The sequence below is a fragment of the Alligator sinensis genome, unplaced genomic scaffold (genome assembly GCF_000455745.1).
Source record: "Alligator sinensis unplaced genomic scaffold, ASM45574v1 scaffold760_1, whole genome shotgun sequence".
NCBI classification, from domain to species: Eukaryota; Metazoa; Chordata; order Crocodylia; family Alligatoridae; genus Alligator; species Alligator sinensis.
The window spans coordinates 1,923,892-1,941,098 of record NW_005841989.1 but is presented as its reverse complement, the minus strand read 5'-3'; the positions used below and the strand labels follow the sequence as shown (position 1 = coordinate 1,941,098).

The window sequence follows — 17,207 nt, the reverse complement described above, 5'->3', positions numbered from 1 at the left end:
CTGAGCGCACAGGACATGATGATGCCAAGAAAGCAGAATCCAGCTGAATCCAATATCACTGTAATTACTGCACGGTGCAAAACAAAGCAATGACGATGCATCAAATCACCTATGGATGGGCCAGAACCAAACCCTGAAGGTGACTTCCCTCACATCCCAACCCTAAATCCACATGCAGGGCCCACTTTTCACCATGGGCCCCAGCAAATCCCTAGAGATCCAAACCCTCCCTGGACCTCAGGGTGCTGGATCCCAGATCAGCATTCTGTAGCTTAGTCTCACCTTGCCTTTGCACCTGGGTTTCTAGTCAGACCAACTTTGATGGTGCAGCATCCCACCTCCAGGCTGACACAATAGCTGTCTCCTCATGCAGGAAGATGGTGCAGAACTATCTGAAACCTTCACTCTTGCAAAAGCTGCAGTTTCTGTTTGAGAAGCTGTTAAGCACTAGCCCACCAGAGCAACCTTTCACTGACAAGCCACTCGGCTCTTTAAACGATCTCTGAATAGCGTTTTCTTTTTATTGCTTGGTGCAGTTTAACAGCCTTGGTTTCAAGTTACTTTGGCTTATGATAAACTGTGGATCTATAAAACTCCCATGCTCACTTGCTCGCTGTGTTTCTCTCTCTCCATCTCTATCGTTTGCTTACTACTTTACAAGTTTTTATTAAAAAAATCCAATCCAGGAAAAGAGATATTAAATTAACAGGAAAACGAATGGAAATGGGTTAAATGTATCTCCCTTTGATGACAGCCGCCCCATTAGATACTTTTAAGCAGGACAAATAATCTGTTCAGCAGCACAAGTGAGCTTTTATATTTATTCTAAATTAGCAACAAAATGATTGCAGCCTCAAATGGAAGCACCAGCTAATTGCACTAATATCTCACTAATTCCAGCATCAAAGAGTGGGGAAAAATAATGATTTTTACCATTTTACCAATTACTCAATTTAGACCAAGGTGCATTATGCAAACCCAGGATGAGCTTCCTTTCTGTTTCATGATATATAGTGCGGGCTGCAATTCCAATTATTAATATGTAGGAGTTATAATTATGCTGAGGACCGACATGAGATAATTATAAACCATAAAAAGGTTTTCATGTACATGTACAATTCTTTTTTGTCTCCCTACCCATGTGTACCTGCATCTTATCTGTAAACTAGAAACATGCAGGAGTTCAGAGCAATGCACTCCAAAAAAACCCCCCAAAAAGCAAAGCTAGACACATCGTGTGGATCTGGTGCTCATGAAAATGTGGTGCTGATTACACTAGCCAGAAACAGGAGCCTTATAGGCAGCTGCACAGCTCTGCCATGCACTCTTACTCCTGATCTATAACGCGCCTGCTATTCCCGTGCCCTTGCTCATCTATCTTTGACTGAAGCTTCCCTGTGTTTTGAGCGTCTTGGCCACCCCTCCTGGCTTTCCGAGCAGCAGCACCCCCTTCTGTTCCAACCCTGACTTGTGGCATCAACCAGGGATGTTCAACTCCTGACCCGAAAGACAGATCCAGCCCCCAGAGCCATGCCATCTGGCCCGTAGGGTCCCCATGAATCTGACATTTGGCAGTGGGGGAGCAGTGGCAGCATTTGCCATTCCACTACTGCCAAATTTCTGGACCTGTGGGAAGCCCTGAATGCTGGATAGCATGCTAGATCAGCATGTGGATTTGGCCTGGGGCCTCATTTGGACACACAAGGCCAAGCTGGAAGTGTTATGGGGCTGATCCTGAAGTGCAGGGTCAAGCAGAGGCAGTGTGGGGCACAGGGAGGCAACATAGGCCTCTGATCCAGCAGCACAGGGCCAAGGGAGGCAGCATGGAGTCCCATCTGGCAGCACACGGCTAAGCAGAGGTTGTGCAGGGCCCCACCTGGCCTGTGGACTGCCCCAAGACACCAAAAGACCCTCCAACTGGAGTCCTTGGGCCTCCAACTGGACCTCTGTCATTGCACCTCAGTTGCACACCTGGTCTTCCAGTCCTGGTCTTGCTTCAGTTGAACCTAAGAGACTGTCCATTGCTGTATGTGAGCTACAGGTCAGCACAGAGCAGCTGCCTGGGACTGCAGTGCTAGAATTAACTAAGTGTGTTGCAAAGTGCACGCGAGGGTAAGAATGGCACAGAAGCTAAGTTCTCCACAGCTCTCATGTAGGTGGAAGGAAGCTCCCCAGGATTTGTTGTAGTAATGTGGGTAAATCTCTCTGCTCTGGGGTAACACTCATCAGTTAGTGAGTATTTAAACCTAGGAGTAATTATTTTAGGGGGGGGACTGTACAAGGTTGCTCTAAAAGCCTTGGTACAGACCAACGGATCTGGGCTGCTCTTTCAGCTCTGTCCAACTTATTGCATGAACTGATGTAAAAATATCAGGATTTGCCTTGACTAGGCATGGATGGAACAAAGTGGGGTGGATGAGTTGTTCTCTTCATTCATAGAAATCAGTGTAGCAGGAGACTTGGTGCAATCAGGGGTCACATGACCCAAAAGGGGGCTGGGCTTACAGAATATAAATCCAGAGCCTGAGTTGGGGCTGTAGTCTGATCCTGACAGCTGAGATATGAGGAACAGAATAGCAGGGCTGCAGCCTGGCAAACACCTATGCTGGGGTAAGCTGCCAATGCTTTAGGAATTGAGACACGGTGATCTCAGCTGGCCTGGGTCCAAAAGATAGGAGCCAAGGCTGAAGAGCAGGGCCACAGCCAAAGGGTCATGAGAGCAAGGAGGGTCAGGGACCCATAGCCCACAAGAGGCAGAGTCAGCGATTTGTAGCCCAGGAGGGGCAAGCAAGGCCAGGGAGCTTGAAGATCTCAACTGGGCTTGGAGTGGGGCCAGGGCCTAGGAGGGGCTGAAGGCCAAGTTAGGGACACTGCCGGAGACTGACAGGGTCAGGGACCCACAGTGCAGAGAAGGGTGGAGTCAGGGCCAGGGGCCCAGTGCCTCAAACTAGGTGGGATCCCAATAAGGGACTCAAGGCCACACCTTGGAGTAGCGAAGTCGGGTCAAGTGTCTGGGTGTGGACAGAGAGACAGCTCAATAGCGAATGGTGATATCTGTGAAGCATGGGTGTGGTGTTACGGGTGGTCGGAGCTATGTAATTAGCCCTTAAGGGAATGAAAACGAACACCTGTGTTCATACAAGGAGATTGGACCTTGGGAGCCCTGAGGCAGCCTCCCTTTCCTAAAAGTATCATTTCATCAAGGTGTAGCAGGCAAGGAGAAGGAAAGAGGGCCCAGAGACAGACAGACTAGACAAGGGCTGAATGGGCTCCAGGGGCATCATGGACACCCCTGAAGTTGAACCCTGATACACTACTGTAATGAGTGCCCGTCCCCTGATGGGCCAGACCCTCTCCTGGCCAGCTCTCCTTTTACCACCAGGCCTGCTGGTTGCATAGAGAAAGTGCTTGGGGAGCCTCAAAGCTTGGGGAGTATCCCACATGGCTGCCATTCCCCTCCACGTGGCCCTGCCCTGACTTTTTGCAGCTTCCTCAACTATAGAGGAGAGTTTGGGGCAGGAGGGGGACACTCTTGCGAAGGTCAGGTAATGCTCCTTCCTCTCTAAGTGCCTGCTTCCCTGCAAATGGTTGAGAGCATCTTCTAGCAGCCGGCGGCTTGCCAGAACAGGTGGTGAAGGAGTCGGCTGACACCTCCTAGTGCTTAATAGCTCCCGTTAGTCGCTTTATGAATGGCAGCCAAAAAATGCCATAATTGCTACAGTGACGATTGCTAATGACTCGAGTTAGATCTGGCAAGCAGTCAAAGGCTGGAGTGAGAGACTGGGATTAGAACAGGCACCAAATTTCAGCCTGCAGCCACCTAGCGCACACACACACAGTTGTGAGTGGAAAGCAAAGCGCAGACCCTGAGCCCCAAGTTGCTTGGAGGCAGGCAAGTTGCCAGACTCCAGATGAAGGCAAAGATGTACTGCTTGCATAAAGGAGGAGGAATTCATATTATGGCTCCTGGGCTTGGGGGAAGCTGCAAGACGTATTGTAAGGAGGACAGAGAACTTTGTTAGTGCTAATTCTTAGGGTTAAATCTTGAGCTCCTCACATCCGCCAAAATCTACAAACTTGAAAGCCAAGCACTAGCCACTTAAAACCATAACTGGGCGCCTAAACTAATGACCAGAAATCAATCCACACTGCAAAAATCACAAGAGCTCTGGCTTTAAGATCATTTAGCTTGATGCTAAACAATGACTTAGATGCCTGACTTTATGCATTCAAGACAGATACAACATCCTCAGACACTTCTTAACCAAAACCTTTGGTGGAGCCAGTGGAGAGATTTGCTGGAGAAAGTATCCAGCCCTTGATGAATAAATGGCACGTTCCTCATGATTATGTATCTGTTTCTGAATGTTAACAAACAGTCTGCAGCATCTGATTGAGTGGGTTATTAGCAGAATGAAGACAGATGGTAGAAGATTAACTCTAACGCTTCTTTATTGCAAGACCGTCATTACAGACAGCTCTACCAGTCTCCCTCCAACTACAACTGTCACCAGCTTAATTTCCCCCTACAATTCACAGCCACACGCCACCTAGTGATCCAAGCACGAGGAATTGCTGATCATTAATCAAGTGTGGGGATGATCAGAAGATGACTGCATAGGAACATCTATTGCTCACTCCTTCTGCTTCCTACACAACTCTGAATTATATCCAGCTTGGCCAGGTTCTTACTTATGGGAAGGGAGAGAGCTAGACTTTCTCCTGCCTGGGGCATTAGCAGCAAGAGTTGGGAAAGGTTTCATAACTTAAGGCCAGAGGTTGGTGTACAGCTTTTGGCTGTTCCTGAGGGAGACTGAGTGTCTAGGCTTAATTTATTATAACACAAGTCAATGGAAAGCCAGCGCGAACTAACAGGATGGGAAATGCTAATAGAAGTGCTCCATAAATGCTTGCTTAGTCCCATTCCAACCTTTGCTCCCCTGCATTTAATTTCAGTTGATCCTTTTAACTTGGGGTGGCTTTCAGCAACTTTGGAAGGTCTTATGAGCCATGGGTTGGAGGCTACTGCCACAGGTAGGAACAAACATCTGAGAAGGGGTGCTATAGCTGATATTAGGGGAGACAGAATGGTCTGTTCTTTATGCAGATGTTAGGTGTTATGTTTTAACTGATCTAGTTATCCCAGTTCAACCGCTTATGTAGATGAAGTTGTTATGGTGTATAGGTGCCTGTTCTAATATAACTCGGTCCCCCTCCTGTGCAGGAAATAACTACTTGGATAAGAATTTTTGCACCATTATAACTGCATGCACAACAGGGAGGATTGTATCACATAAACTGGATGGTGGTAGTTCAAGTCGTACCACTTGCATGTGTAGACAAGGCCTTAATCCAAGTCCCTCACATTTTTCTAATTGCAATTGCACTTTCAAAACATCTTCATTAAGTGATAGCAAGGTTCTAATGATCCCTGTAATTACTGATTCTCACTATGATGGTGACCCTGCACCTCATAATTATCAGATTGCCCTGTTGTCTGCATCTGCTTTTAATTCCTTTGGACACCCTGTAATTATTGCTAGGGCCATTCATTAGCATTCTAATGCAATAAAAACTTGACAAAATGCAAAAGAGAATGTGTTTTCCTGTTTATCCCTCTGGTGAGGTTGGCCCATAGAGTCTGGCTTGCACTGTCAGTAGAGGTACTCTGTGCAGGAAATACCACTGATTCTCAGCTGTGCTAATTCCTGGAATCAGAAGTTAACTTTTGTTCAGATTAATGACAGGCCCAAAATGACAAATTTGGCTCCAAATTGGTGAAATTCCCTCAAATTTGGAAGTGAAGAGACCTGGAATTTTCATCTAGGACCAATTTTTTTGTACCACCAGATCCTAAGGCGTCTCTAGAGCTATGGCACTCCTGATCCTGATTTGCTGTGCTTTGTCTCTTTCACAGATATTACTTTTGTGTTTTTATATATCCTTGTACTCATAACATGATCTTCAAGATGAAACTACTTGTTGCGCTGGAGAATCTGAAAGAAAATTTGCCAGAGGCCAAATGCTTAGCTGAAGGGCTGCTGACCCTGCAAGGGCTAGGCTTTCACGTGAATTTGTCCTTGTTCCTACTGGATCTCGGATATCTCCAGGGCATCCTCTGAGAGTATTCATACACTCCTGCTCCCAGTCCCATGCCCTACAAGGTACATGAAAATATTGCAAAGAGGCAAGCTCGGGACTAGACCCCATTGTCTTTACTCCTATGGAGCAGTCCCTTAAGGTAAATCTCCTGCTACTTAGGGTGAACCCTAGGGCCATCCTCAAGCCCATACCACTGACAATGTATGCTAAAAACCACTAAGTTCCCCCTCCCAAGTGAGCTCACCCCACAGTGGCAGAAAAGCTATGTTGACCTTCAAGACCTGAAGCTGAATCTACTCCTGGCCCATGTCTCTTTGCAGTGGGTTAAAACCACAGAGGCACTATAGTAGTGGTTCTCAGTCTTCTAGACTCAAGACCCCCCTCCATAGACTCAAGGCATGTCTTGGAAAATGCCAGCTCTTGGTTTCCACTATTTTTTTTTTTACTATAGAAAGATAATAGAGCAATTCTTCTGTTGCAAAGAACCACAACACATCAGATTGTTTTGGGGGTATTTTTGGTTGTTTTTTTAACACTGTGGATTCCTATTTGAAATCTCTGGGTTTATCTTGTGAACCATGTTTGCACAATAACAGTAATAACATTGTGTGGCACCCCACAGCACCCTTGAAAGAATTCATAGATTAATAGATTGTTAAGGGCTGGAAGGGACCTTGTAGATCATCGGGTCCAGCCCCCCTGCACTAGGCAGGAAAAGACAACTGGGGTCAAGCGACCCCAGCGAGGTGACTGTCCAGTCTCCTTTTGAAGATTTCCAGGGTAGGCGACTGCACCACCACTGGAGGGAGTTTATTCCACAGTCTGGACACCCTGATGGTGAAGGAGTTTTTCCTGGAACTGAGCCTGAAGTGGCCTTCCAGGTGTTTGTTGCCATTACTCCTAGTTTTCCACAGGGGTGCCCTGGTGAACAGCTGTTCGTAAAAGGAGAGAGACCTGTTCATAGAAGGAGATGAGATTGGTAAGACAAGACCTACCCATGACGAAGTCATGCTGGCTGTCATTCAGAATCTTACCCTCAACGAGCGTATTGCACATAGATTCTTTAATGAGTTTTTCCAGGATTTTCCCTGCAATGGAGGTTAGGCTGACTGGCCTAGAGTTGCCTGGGTCCTCCCTCTTCCCTTCTTGAAGATGGGCACAATGTTGGCCCTCTTCCAATCCTCAGGAATCTCCCCTGTGTGCCACAATTTCATTGCCGGGGTGTCGCAATGACCTCAGCCAGCCCCTCTAGCACTCTTGGATGAAGTCCATCTGGTCCTGCTGACTTATAAATGTCTAGCTTTTCTAGTTGGTTTTGCACCAGCTCAGCATCCACAGTGGGAAGGCTATCATTCCCACCATGCCCCTTGTGATCCTTATCTCGCTTGTCTTTCCCCTTGGTCTGGTGAAATACTGAAGCAAAGTGGGCATTCAGGAGTTCAGTTTTGTCCTGAGTGTCTGTTACCAGCTGTCCCGAGTTCTTAACTGTCCCACCTGTCCTGGGATCTTAAGACACTCAAAAGTGCCACAGTACCCTAGTTGAGAAGCCCTGCATTATAGGCAGCAAACACAGGGGGTGCATATACACATGCTTGGGGGCGCGTTTTAATTAGATAGTTCCCAAAGAGCCACTCCAATTAAAACACTGAAGTCATGGTTATAAGCCCCCACAGGTTGAAAATGGCTGCAGGACGCTTTAAGTAAAGCTCAGTTGATGAGCTGTCTCTACTGCCCTTAATCAAAGCCGAGGGCAAATGGAGAGAAGCGATCTACAGACTAATTCCTAGAAAGGGACAGCTTGAGGAATAGGAAGCACAATGTGCAGCAATAGCAGTATAAGAGAGATATGGGGAGTGATGATTCATGTGACTCAGGCTGGTTGAGAGACTCGAAGGGTTGATCCTGTGTCAGCACAGACGTATCCTTAGGCTGCATCTTTTCTAGGGATATTAAAGAAGTGCTTTTAGCTTCAGTCAGTTAGCCCATGAGATAGCTAACATGAGATGAAGTCCTAGCAATGTACCTTAGTTTTCACATGTCAGCAGGTCCAAGTCAAGACTACAGGGTGAGCTTCAGTAGTGAAACTATAAGTGCTTTGACATCATTGGAGTTTTAGGCCCTGGTAGTGACCACACGTTAGCTAAATCTAGGTAAGAACACACCTTTTACCCTAGTGAAGACAAAGCTTTCTTTGACATGTCCTGCTTGAATTAGCAGGGTAATGTGCTACTTGGCATAAGTAAAAAGGGTGGGGGACTCTGAAACCTAAAACTTCTCAACCTATTCTGATTGCCTTTCTAATTACAACGTTGAGCAAGGATTTGGGCGTTCTTGTGTCTAGAGGGATCACTCCTTGAGCAGTAACCCTACTATAGCCCAACTCTCTTTCCTGTGCACTTGATACCAATCTCCCATTTAGTGTTGCTTTAGTAACCTAATCTCTGTCAATTTTCTGATTAGACATTAATCACAGATGGTGCTGCAGTGCGGAAGTGCTTTTGCTGGGCTTTGACTTCACAAAACTCTCAAGTGCCAGAAGTAGGAAGAGCATTTATTCTTTTAAGTGTAAATATTTTTATTGTTTAATTATTACTATTCATAATTATTTATGGCCTTTTTATGGATGAATCAATACTTATTCAGCATTTTAGAGATGACTGGAATACACAATAATGAAACTTTGCACTTTTTGCTGGGTGCTTAGTGGCATTGCAAAAGCATTCATGAAACTCTGCTTGCTACACTGATTAGAGGTAGGGAAGTGCTATTTTACAGAGGGGCAGTGTAACAGGACAGACTCTAAGAGGGACCAGTCAGCCCTGTTGAGAAAACCCAGACTTCAGGGCACTTGGATAATGGGTTAGCATCCCACTGAGAGCTTAAAACTGAGGGGAGATAGCAGAAGGCACCAAATGGTGAGGGAAAATTTTGCAAGCAGAAGGCAAATTGTGAGCAGAACAAGTTGACTACTAAGGAGGGGTTAGGCTGCTGTGCTGGGGTCAGAGCCTAAGGGGTCCTGCCCTCCAGAACAGGGCAGAAGGGTTTGGTTTTGTTAGTTTATTTGTTCTTTCGCTGAATGCTCAAAGACTGTGCTTTATTTGGGAGTACTGCATGAGAAGCTCCTCAGGGAGCAAAACCTGCCTGCAGGACACAGCAGTTTGGCAACCCACTTATTGGCAGATTTGCAAACACATCTGGGTTCTTACAGATGCAAAAGGCAGCCTGTGGGATATTCAAAAGCAACGAAGGAGCTGAGGCAGGCGACACCCATTGATGTCAGTGGAATCAGGAGTGAGACCTGCTTAGGTACTTTTAAGACTCTCAGCAGGTACCTACCTACCTACCTGCAACTTTAGGGAATGCAAAGAAACTTTGAAAATCTGGGTGCTGGGCACTTACCCCAGATCCAAACTCCCCGTGAAATCAATAGGAATTGGGCAGCTCAATACCTTTGAGGTGTTGGTTATCAAAGGATCACAAATTCCACTGGCATTCAAGGAGACTTAGGTCTTTAACTGCCTGTTACTCTTGCAAATGTGACACTTATTAGTCACTATGCTGACCAGAATGATTTTCCAGTGCAAGGCTTTCACATACAAGAATCAAATACAAATATTAAGTGCATGCAGTAGATTGTGTTTCACATAGTGGAAGTGCTTTACACCTGCCAATTAACCACCATAACAGCCCTTGAGAAAGGAAAACATCACAAACCCTATTTACAGATAAGGACACTGAGGCATGGGAAGATTAAATGACTGGTCTCAGCTTACCCAGTGGCAGCACTGAAACTAGAGCTTATGCCTTTCACTTCCCACTCATATGTGGTAAACACTAAACCATGCTGCTGCGTCAGAGGTCAGATCTTGGACTCCTAAAGTCCATGGAAGTTTTGTCATTCACTATCACCTGCATCACTGCAGGCATGTTAGTGCTACACAGCAATCACAAGAACATCTACACTGTGGATAGACCAAGGGCTGATGATTATTACAGTCTGGGTTTCAGGTGGTGCAGTGCTTGTGGACAGAATAACAGGCCTGCCTGCGGGGCTTCTTTTCAGGGACAACAGCAGGAAACACCATGTGTGAGGCTGCAGCCCAGTAGCTAGCCCATACCATGGCTGCTTATGCAGTCTTAGAGCTCCACTAGCCCCACCATGACATCTGCATGCCCCTTCCTCAGGATCTGGGAACTGCCAGGAGATCTGTGGAATAAGAGATCTACTGCCCTGCTGCTCCCTCAGCACTACCATCCCTCCACAGTGCTGGGTCAGGCAAGGGCTCCCAGCTTCTTTGGCTCTGGCTCTGCTACTTTGGGGAACCTCTGCCACCCATGAGAAAGTTGCATGATTTTTCTCAGTAAGCAGTAACAAGAGTTCAGCCACATGCATGGCGATGGGTGCAGTACAACGCATACACATTCCTTATTGGAAAACTTGCTTGAGGGCAGAAGGGTGGACAAGGGTAGGGTGACAGAGGAAGGGACCTTGGGAGAGATGGTGTGTGAAAATGAAGGGATGGGGGAGATGATGAAGAGGAGAGAGATAGCAATTAGCAGAGAAGCGGAGACAGATAGGAACTGCTGGGTAGTTTGTGAGGGAGTGTGGTGGTGGCTTTGGAGAAGGTCAGGGATGTTTCTTACCTTCAGTCATTCTCCTGTACTTCTCCTTATACATGAACCCCAGCACCAGGCAGCATCCTCTTCTCGGGAGACCCAGTTCTAAAAGAGAAGGAGCGACATCTGCGTCAGCCAACAAACTGGCTAGGTGTGAGGCAAAGGCTCTGGCAGAGGGACATGGGAGTGCTGCCCACTAACACCACTATCAGTGCACTGATCGTGCACTGTGTTGTTCAGCTGCAGGAGGGTGTGCTCCTGTATGGGCTCATTCATTGCACACCAAACTAGTGGACACCCAGCTGCGTGATACAGTGCGTCGTGTGCTAGGCACATTGTGCCCCACTCACTTCCCATGGTTCTTGGGTCACATTGTTCCCAGTAACATTGCTCCCCCACATCTCTGCCACACAAATGCTGAAGCAAACTTACTAGCCAGACTCCGGGATAATCCTACACTGCCAGTGCATTGGGACATATTCCACCCACCAATAGTTCGACTCCCCGCAAGACACCCAACATGGTCCGCCCTTTCAAAATCCTTTCACTTTTCCTTCCTTACTCGATGGCATGAGGAATGGTCAGCACAAGCACCAATCAATCATTACATCATCTCTGACCCAGTCAGTCAACCGGGATTTAACTGGCCATGCCATTATCTACCCTGACATCTGCTGTGAGGAGCAGTCAACCAAATCTAACTACTCACGTAGGTTTTTAACCTGCATACAAGACCTCCACCTAATGCAAGAGGTATACGATACCACTAGGTGAAATGCCTTGCTGGACTTGGTGCTAGCTACAGGGGATGACCTGGTGGGGAATCTGCAGGTACGAGGTAACCTAGGGGATAGTGACCATTGATTTATTGAATTCACTACCTGGTGAAGGGTGGGTAAACTAACCAGCAGGGCTGAAGTGCTAGACTTCAAAAAGGCTAACTTCAGTGTGCTCAGGAGATTAGTTAGTGCAGAGTTAAAGCTCAAGAGCATTGGCCAAATGGGGGTACAGGAAGGGTGGTCGTTCCTCAAAGGAGCGATCCTCTGGGCACAGAAGAAGACCTGGAAAGATGTGGGCAGTGTAGTCCTGCAAGGCTCAGTCCTTGGACCGATGCTATTCAATATCTTCAACACTGACTTGGATGAGGGTGTGAAGAGCACCCTGTCCAAGTTCAACCTGCTGATCAACCAGGCTAACCGCACTTTATCATGCATTAGCACATGCATGACGAACAGGGTGAAGGGTGGTCGTTCCTCAAAGGAGCGATCCTCTGGGCACAGAAGAAGACCTGGAAAGATGTGGGCAGTGTAGTCCTGCAAGGCTCAGTCCTTGGACCGATGCTATTCAATATCTTCAACACTGACTTGGATGAGGGTGTGAAGAGCACCCTGTCCAAGTTCAACCTGCTGATCAACCAGGCTAACCGCACTTTATCATGCATTAGCACATGCATGACGAACAGGGTAGGGAGGTGATACTTCCCCTCTATCAGGCACTGTTCAGGCCACAGCTGGAGCACTGAGTCCAGTTTTGGGTGCTGCACTTCAAGAGGGATGCAGAGAATTGGGAGAGGGCTCAGAGGAGGCCACTTGTATGGTCAGAGGCCTGCAGGCAAGGCGCTACGAGGAGAGACTGAGGGACCTAGATCTCTTTAGCCTTTGCAAGAGAAGGCTGATATGTGATCTTGTGGCGGTGTATACATTCAGCAGGGGAGGGCAGCAGGGGATAGGGGATGTTCTGTTTATTAGGGCCCCCCAGAGTAACTAGGAACAATGGCCACAAATTGATGGAGAGCAGATTTAGGTTGGACATTAGAAAGAACTTCTTCACGGTAAGTGTTGCCAGAATCTGGAAGGGACTTCCGAGGGAGGTCACTGGGGGTCTTGATGAGGAGACTGGACAAGCACCTAGATGGGGTCGTCTGACCCCAGTGCTCTTTCCTGCTCAGGGCAGGGGGTTGGACTCGATGACCTACTGAGGTCCCTTCCAACCCTAACATCTATTAATTATTGGGCAAGTCTCAACTGTTTTTGCACTGGACAGGGTCACTGTTCCTCAAACGTATACCAGTGGGGCTTTCACAATGACAACAAATGCCCTTGTGGATAGGTTCAGACCATGTCCCACATTGTTGTCTCATGTCCACTTACAATGCTACCTGGTGGCCTTAAAGCTGTTCACACTGGTGATGATATCGCCTTACAATGGCTGAAACAATACGCTGAAACCACATATGCTACATAAATAAGTGCAGTGGACAGGGGTTACTGAGGTGGATGAGTCCAGTGCCAGGAGGGAGTGGACAGGGAAAACAGACTGTGTTGGTTTTTCAGAAAGGAATCTGATCCAAGCCCAGTCTGATCCACACCCCAACTTGCAGTGGGGAAAGTCTGCTGAGATTAAAACATACCTTCTAAATTTGCAAATGGTTCCTGACTTTATAATACAGTGAAGGAGCACCACAGACCCAAGTACACTGTGTTGTACAGTGTTTTGAACCCCACAGCCGGAGCCCACCTCTCACTGTCAGGTATGAAGAGTCCTCCTGCAGGCCACGCTCAGCCTGTCCCAACCACCACTGATCCTTGTACTCAACCTTCTCCTGCTGACTCTGGCCTTATTGTTGAGCCTCTGTGTTGGCCTCCTTTCTCCATGCCACCAGTCACATGTTCTCTAATGCACTACACAGTCTGGGTTTTCTCTAGCACCACCCTCAAACAATAGATCACAGCAAACAGAGTTGCATGTGACTGGACTAAACCATATTAAATGATTTTGAATAAATGGGCATTGGGTCTGTAACCTTGAATAACTCCTGGATCAGGGTCTCTACCACATAGCCCCATTGCCCCAAATATCCTTCATAGCGTGTATCCAAGGAATGCACCATTCCCTTCATATCCCTCCTCTCAGGTGCTTGCTCCCGTACTGGCTCTACATTCACTGCAACTGATTGTAAGCCTCTGCCCTTCAGTAATGTGCAGCAGCAACAACGCCTCTGTTCCTTAATCCCCTTCACTTAGCAGACAGTGCGATAAAATGTAACACGGGACCTTGAAGGGAAGATAAATCTGACTTGAGGCTTCTTGCCCTTTAGAAACGAGCAGCTGGCCCTGGCAGCAGCATGACAGCAAAGCCTGAGGAAGCCTAGGGCTTTGATCCCTCGATTTCTTCAAGGGGGTTACTGGCTATCAGTGAAAAACAGAGAGACAGATCTGAGCAGGGATTTTCCTGAAGTGGGCTGTACACGTGTTTTTCTTTCCCTGCATATATCTTGTGGTGTAGCAAAAAGCTTTTTCTTCAAACAAATTTGTCTGTGCCACAGTGGAAAAAAATAAAGGCCCCAGCCATTGCCTGCCTATGGACCCATCAAGCGCTGTAGAAACTCCCATGTTGTGCAAAGCCAGGTTGATCAAAGCCCCTTTGATGTTTACTTAATGCATCTGTGGCCCCTTTGTAGCCCCCATAGTCAAGAGATGAGTACTTCTGAGTCTCACCAACTTGCATATGAGACATGGGGAAGACAGCAAAGCACCAAGACTTCAAGTATAGTGAGAGCTTTATGGCAGATGGCTGCACACAGCATCCTTTATTTGTGCTGAGCAACACTTACTTGTGTGAGTAAACCCATTAAATCCATTTTTTTTCAGGGAGTTACACGTGTGCCCAGGCGATCTTGAAAGAACCTAAAATCTAAAGTGCCAATCATTGCACTTCTGCAACTATGTAAGTGGCACTTAAGCTTGTAAAAGTGAAATAGGATTTGGCTCAAAGGACTGAGCTTCCTGGATTCCTTGGAGAACAGCTATTATTATCCCCAGGTTAGAAATAGAGAAAACAAGGCACAGAGAATCTGATCCAAAGCCCAGTGAAACCAGGACTTCATTGACTTCAGATGACTTTGATCAAGCCTATATGGATTAAGGAATTTATCCAAGGCTCCACAGGGCTTCATCCAGTGAGATGCTGAGAATCCTCTGCTCATACTACATCAGGCCCCATTCAGGAAGGTATTTAAGCTTTTGCTTAACTTTGACATGTGCAAAGTCCTATTGAAAGCAATGCTTACATTCAGGCTTATGCTTCCTGAATCAGGACCTGAATAGGCACCTGCGGATAGGGTCAGGCACACAGTAAATCAGCAGAATAGGCAGGAGTAGAAGCCAAATCCTCTGGCTCTTATCCACATGCTCAAACTAAAGGACCAGAGCCACATTACTCATTTCTACCTCTGTATTTGTATTCAGCAAATCCAAACATTTGGGCTTTTCTACACACAAAACAAAAGGAGTAGTTATTAATAGAATACTGAATGTCAGCACCTAAAATCTACTGGTGATTACTAGTGTCTGCTGGTTTCAGAAACTGGTATCCAAGTAGCTGAGTGCTCCGTTCCAGAACCTGGCTGTTAACTAGAATCAATAGGACTTAAGTTAAAATGTTTCTGGACTGGACTTACTGCTAGGGATACACTGAACGGTTCCCCATGCCTAAGCACACAAACACACGCATCCCTACTTAAGCGCAGACAATCAAACAGAGCTGCTAATCTGCTGGAATGATTTAAACATACCTAACACTCTTTATATGCAACTTGGAGACAAAAACAAGATGCATTTAAGTCTTTATTGATAAAAAAGCAACATACTAGTGATCCCTACTGAGTTATCAATGAGCACCAAGGTATCACAGTATAATTAAAAAATAACTTTGCGTGAAAAATTAAATTCCACTGTATAGCCAAAGCACTCCTGCCCCTCTGTCACTAACTTTGAGTGCCAGCTGGATGTCTCTCAGTGACAGTGCTGCCTGTTAGTGACTTCTGACCCTGTTCTGCTAGAGATAGATGAACTTTAAAAATGCTCAGAAATTTAAAATAGGCTCAGAAAATCTAAGAGTTCAATGCGATACCACTCCAACCAGAGGCATTCTTCATGGGCTGCAACCACCAATGTCAGCGCAGCACTCTTGAGCCAGAACAGTATTCTCTGGTTTGGTAGCAGTAGTAGATAGACATATGGTATGTGCAGGTTCTCATAATTTTCAAGGACCAGTGTAACAACCTCCTACTTTGACTTGTAAATGAGAAGTCAACCTCAGACTATAACTTCTAAGAGCCAGATTGCAGTTATTGCTGTAAAAGCAAGAATGCCCTTAACCAATAGGTCCAGCAGGCTGTTATCGCACAGGAGGTAACTGGAACCGGTTAAAAAAGGGACTGTTCCAACCATTCCAGGGGACTGTGAGGTAGGACAGCAGTTCTGTTATGCGCTGGCTATGTGACCTTGGGCAACTTGCATAATGTCAGGTTGTATAGACTAACTGGGAGTGGGGATAATAATTAGAGACACATTGCAGTTGTGTGGGTTAGGTCTTCATCTACATCTCGACTTGAACTTGTCCAGAGCTTGGTTCAGCTTGGGCTCAGCTTCAGCCTGCCTCACTGAGGGGCTGTATAATTAATGTTTATAAAACACTTTGATATCCTATGATGAATTGAGTTATACAACTGCACGGTATTATAATAATTCATGCTGCAAATTTGTGCTGAGGCTAAGGATTTTATAGCTAAAGGCACCTTTAAATACTAAAGAGTGCCTTTAAAGGCAAAGTATTTCAAGTTGGCTTTGGGCTACCCAAGGATGGCCTCCAACTTCATGGACTCTAGTGGCTGAAGGCAAATGGTGGCTAGGACAGTTATAGACACAGCCAACATTTGAAATCTTTTTCGTGTTAGGGAGCAGCTGAGATACCCCTGGTAAAAATGTATCAACCCACATTCCACATCTTAAAACTATCCAACTGACTTTTCTCCAATGTAGAACATTTTTTCTACTGCAGTGGGAATGACTAAACAAGCCAACTTTGAAATGCATTATCATTTTTTAGATGAGTGTGCCCTAATATTTTCTTTAGGGGGTGTGTGTGTTTATATATGTATGTATGTCTATATACACCCCCCACCCCAAATATGTGTGTGTACCTCTGTATTTGCACACATTTCTCTCTGGTTTCACAGGCCTCAAGGGCCTATACTAACTAAAGCCTTCCATCTCTTCCTACCTTGTACAACCATCTTCCAACTTGTTGCATCTTTGTCTATCCCTTCCAGATCAGCTTTTGCATTATTTTTTCATCACTGCCTTGGTCTACCTCAAGGGAGATCTGCCTCACATCTTCTTTCATCAGTTCTTGCAATATGTCCTGCCCATTTCATTTGCTATGCTCTTATCTTGCTCACAAACTCAGGTCTTTTACAAAGGTCCACAAGCTCTTGATTACATGTGTGTCTATCTGGGAAAAAAAGTAGATTTTACATAACTTTCAGTTAGCTCAAAAGCAAATATACTGATGTACTGGAAAGCTTGTAAGAAATTTCTGACCTGGTGAGGATCAGTTTGCTAGAAAGAGGGCACATGTGTGTTATTAATGTGCTGCAATAAACTCTGGTGCATTTTGCACCAGTTTATTGCTCACGGGTGCAGTGT

At 46.2% G+C, this 17,207-nt stretch overlaps 1 protein-coding gene across 1 annotated transcript in view; it reads right to left on the bottom strand.

The window, feature by feature from the left end:
- KIRREL3 (kirre like nephrin family adhesion molecule 3) overlaps nucleotides 1-11,076 on the bottom strand; it is a 357,023-nt gene extending 345,947 nt beyond the window's left edge. Inside the window, 2 exon segments of the mRNA XM_006021359.1 lie at nucleotides 10,747-10,824; nucleotides 11,070-11,076. Of these exon segments, the coding sequence (XP_006021421.1) occupies nucleotides 10,747-10,824; nucleotides 11,070-11,076 (85 nt within the window).
- Nucleotides 11,077-17,207: the final 6,131 nt, after the last annotated feature.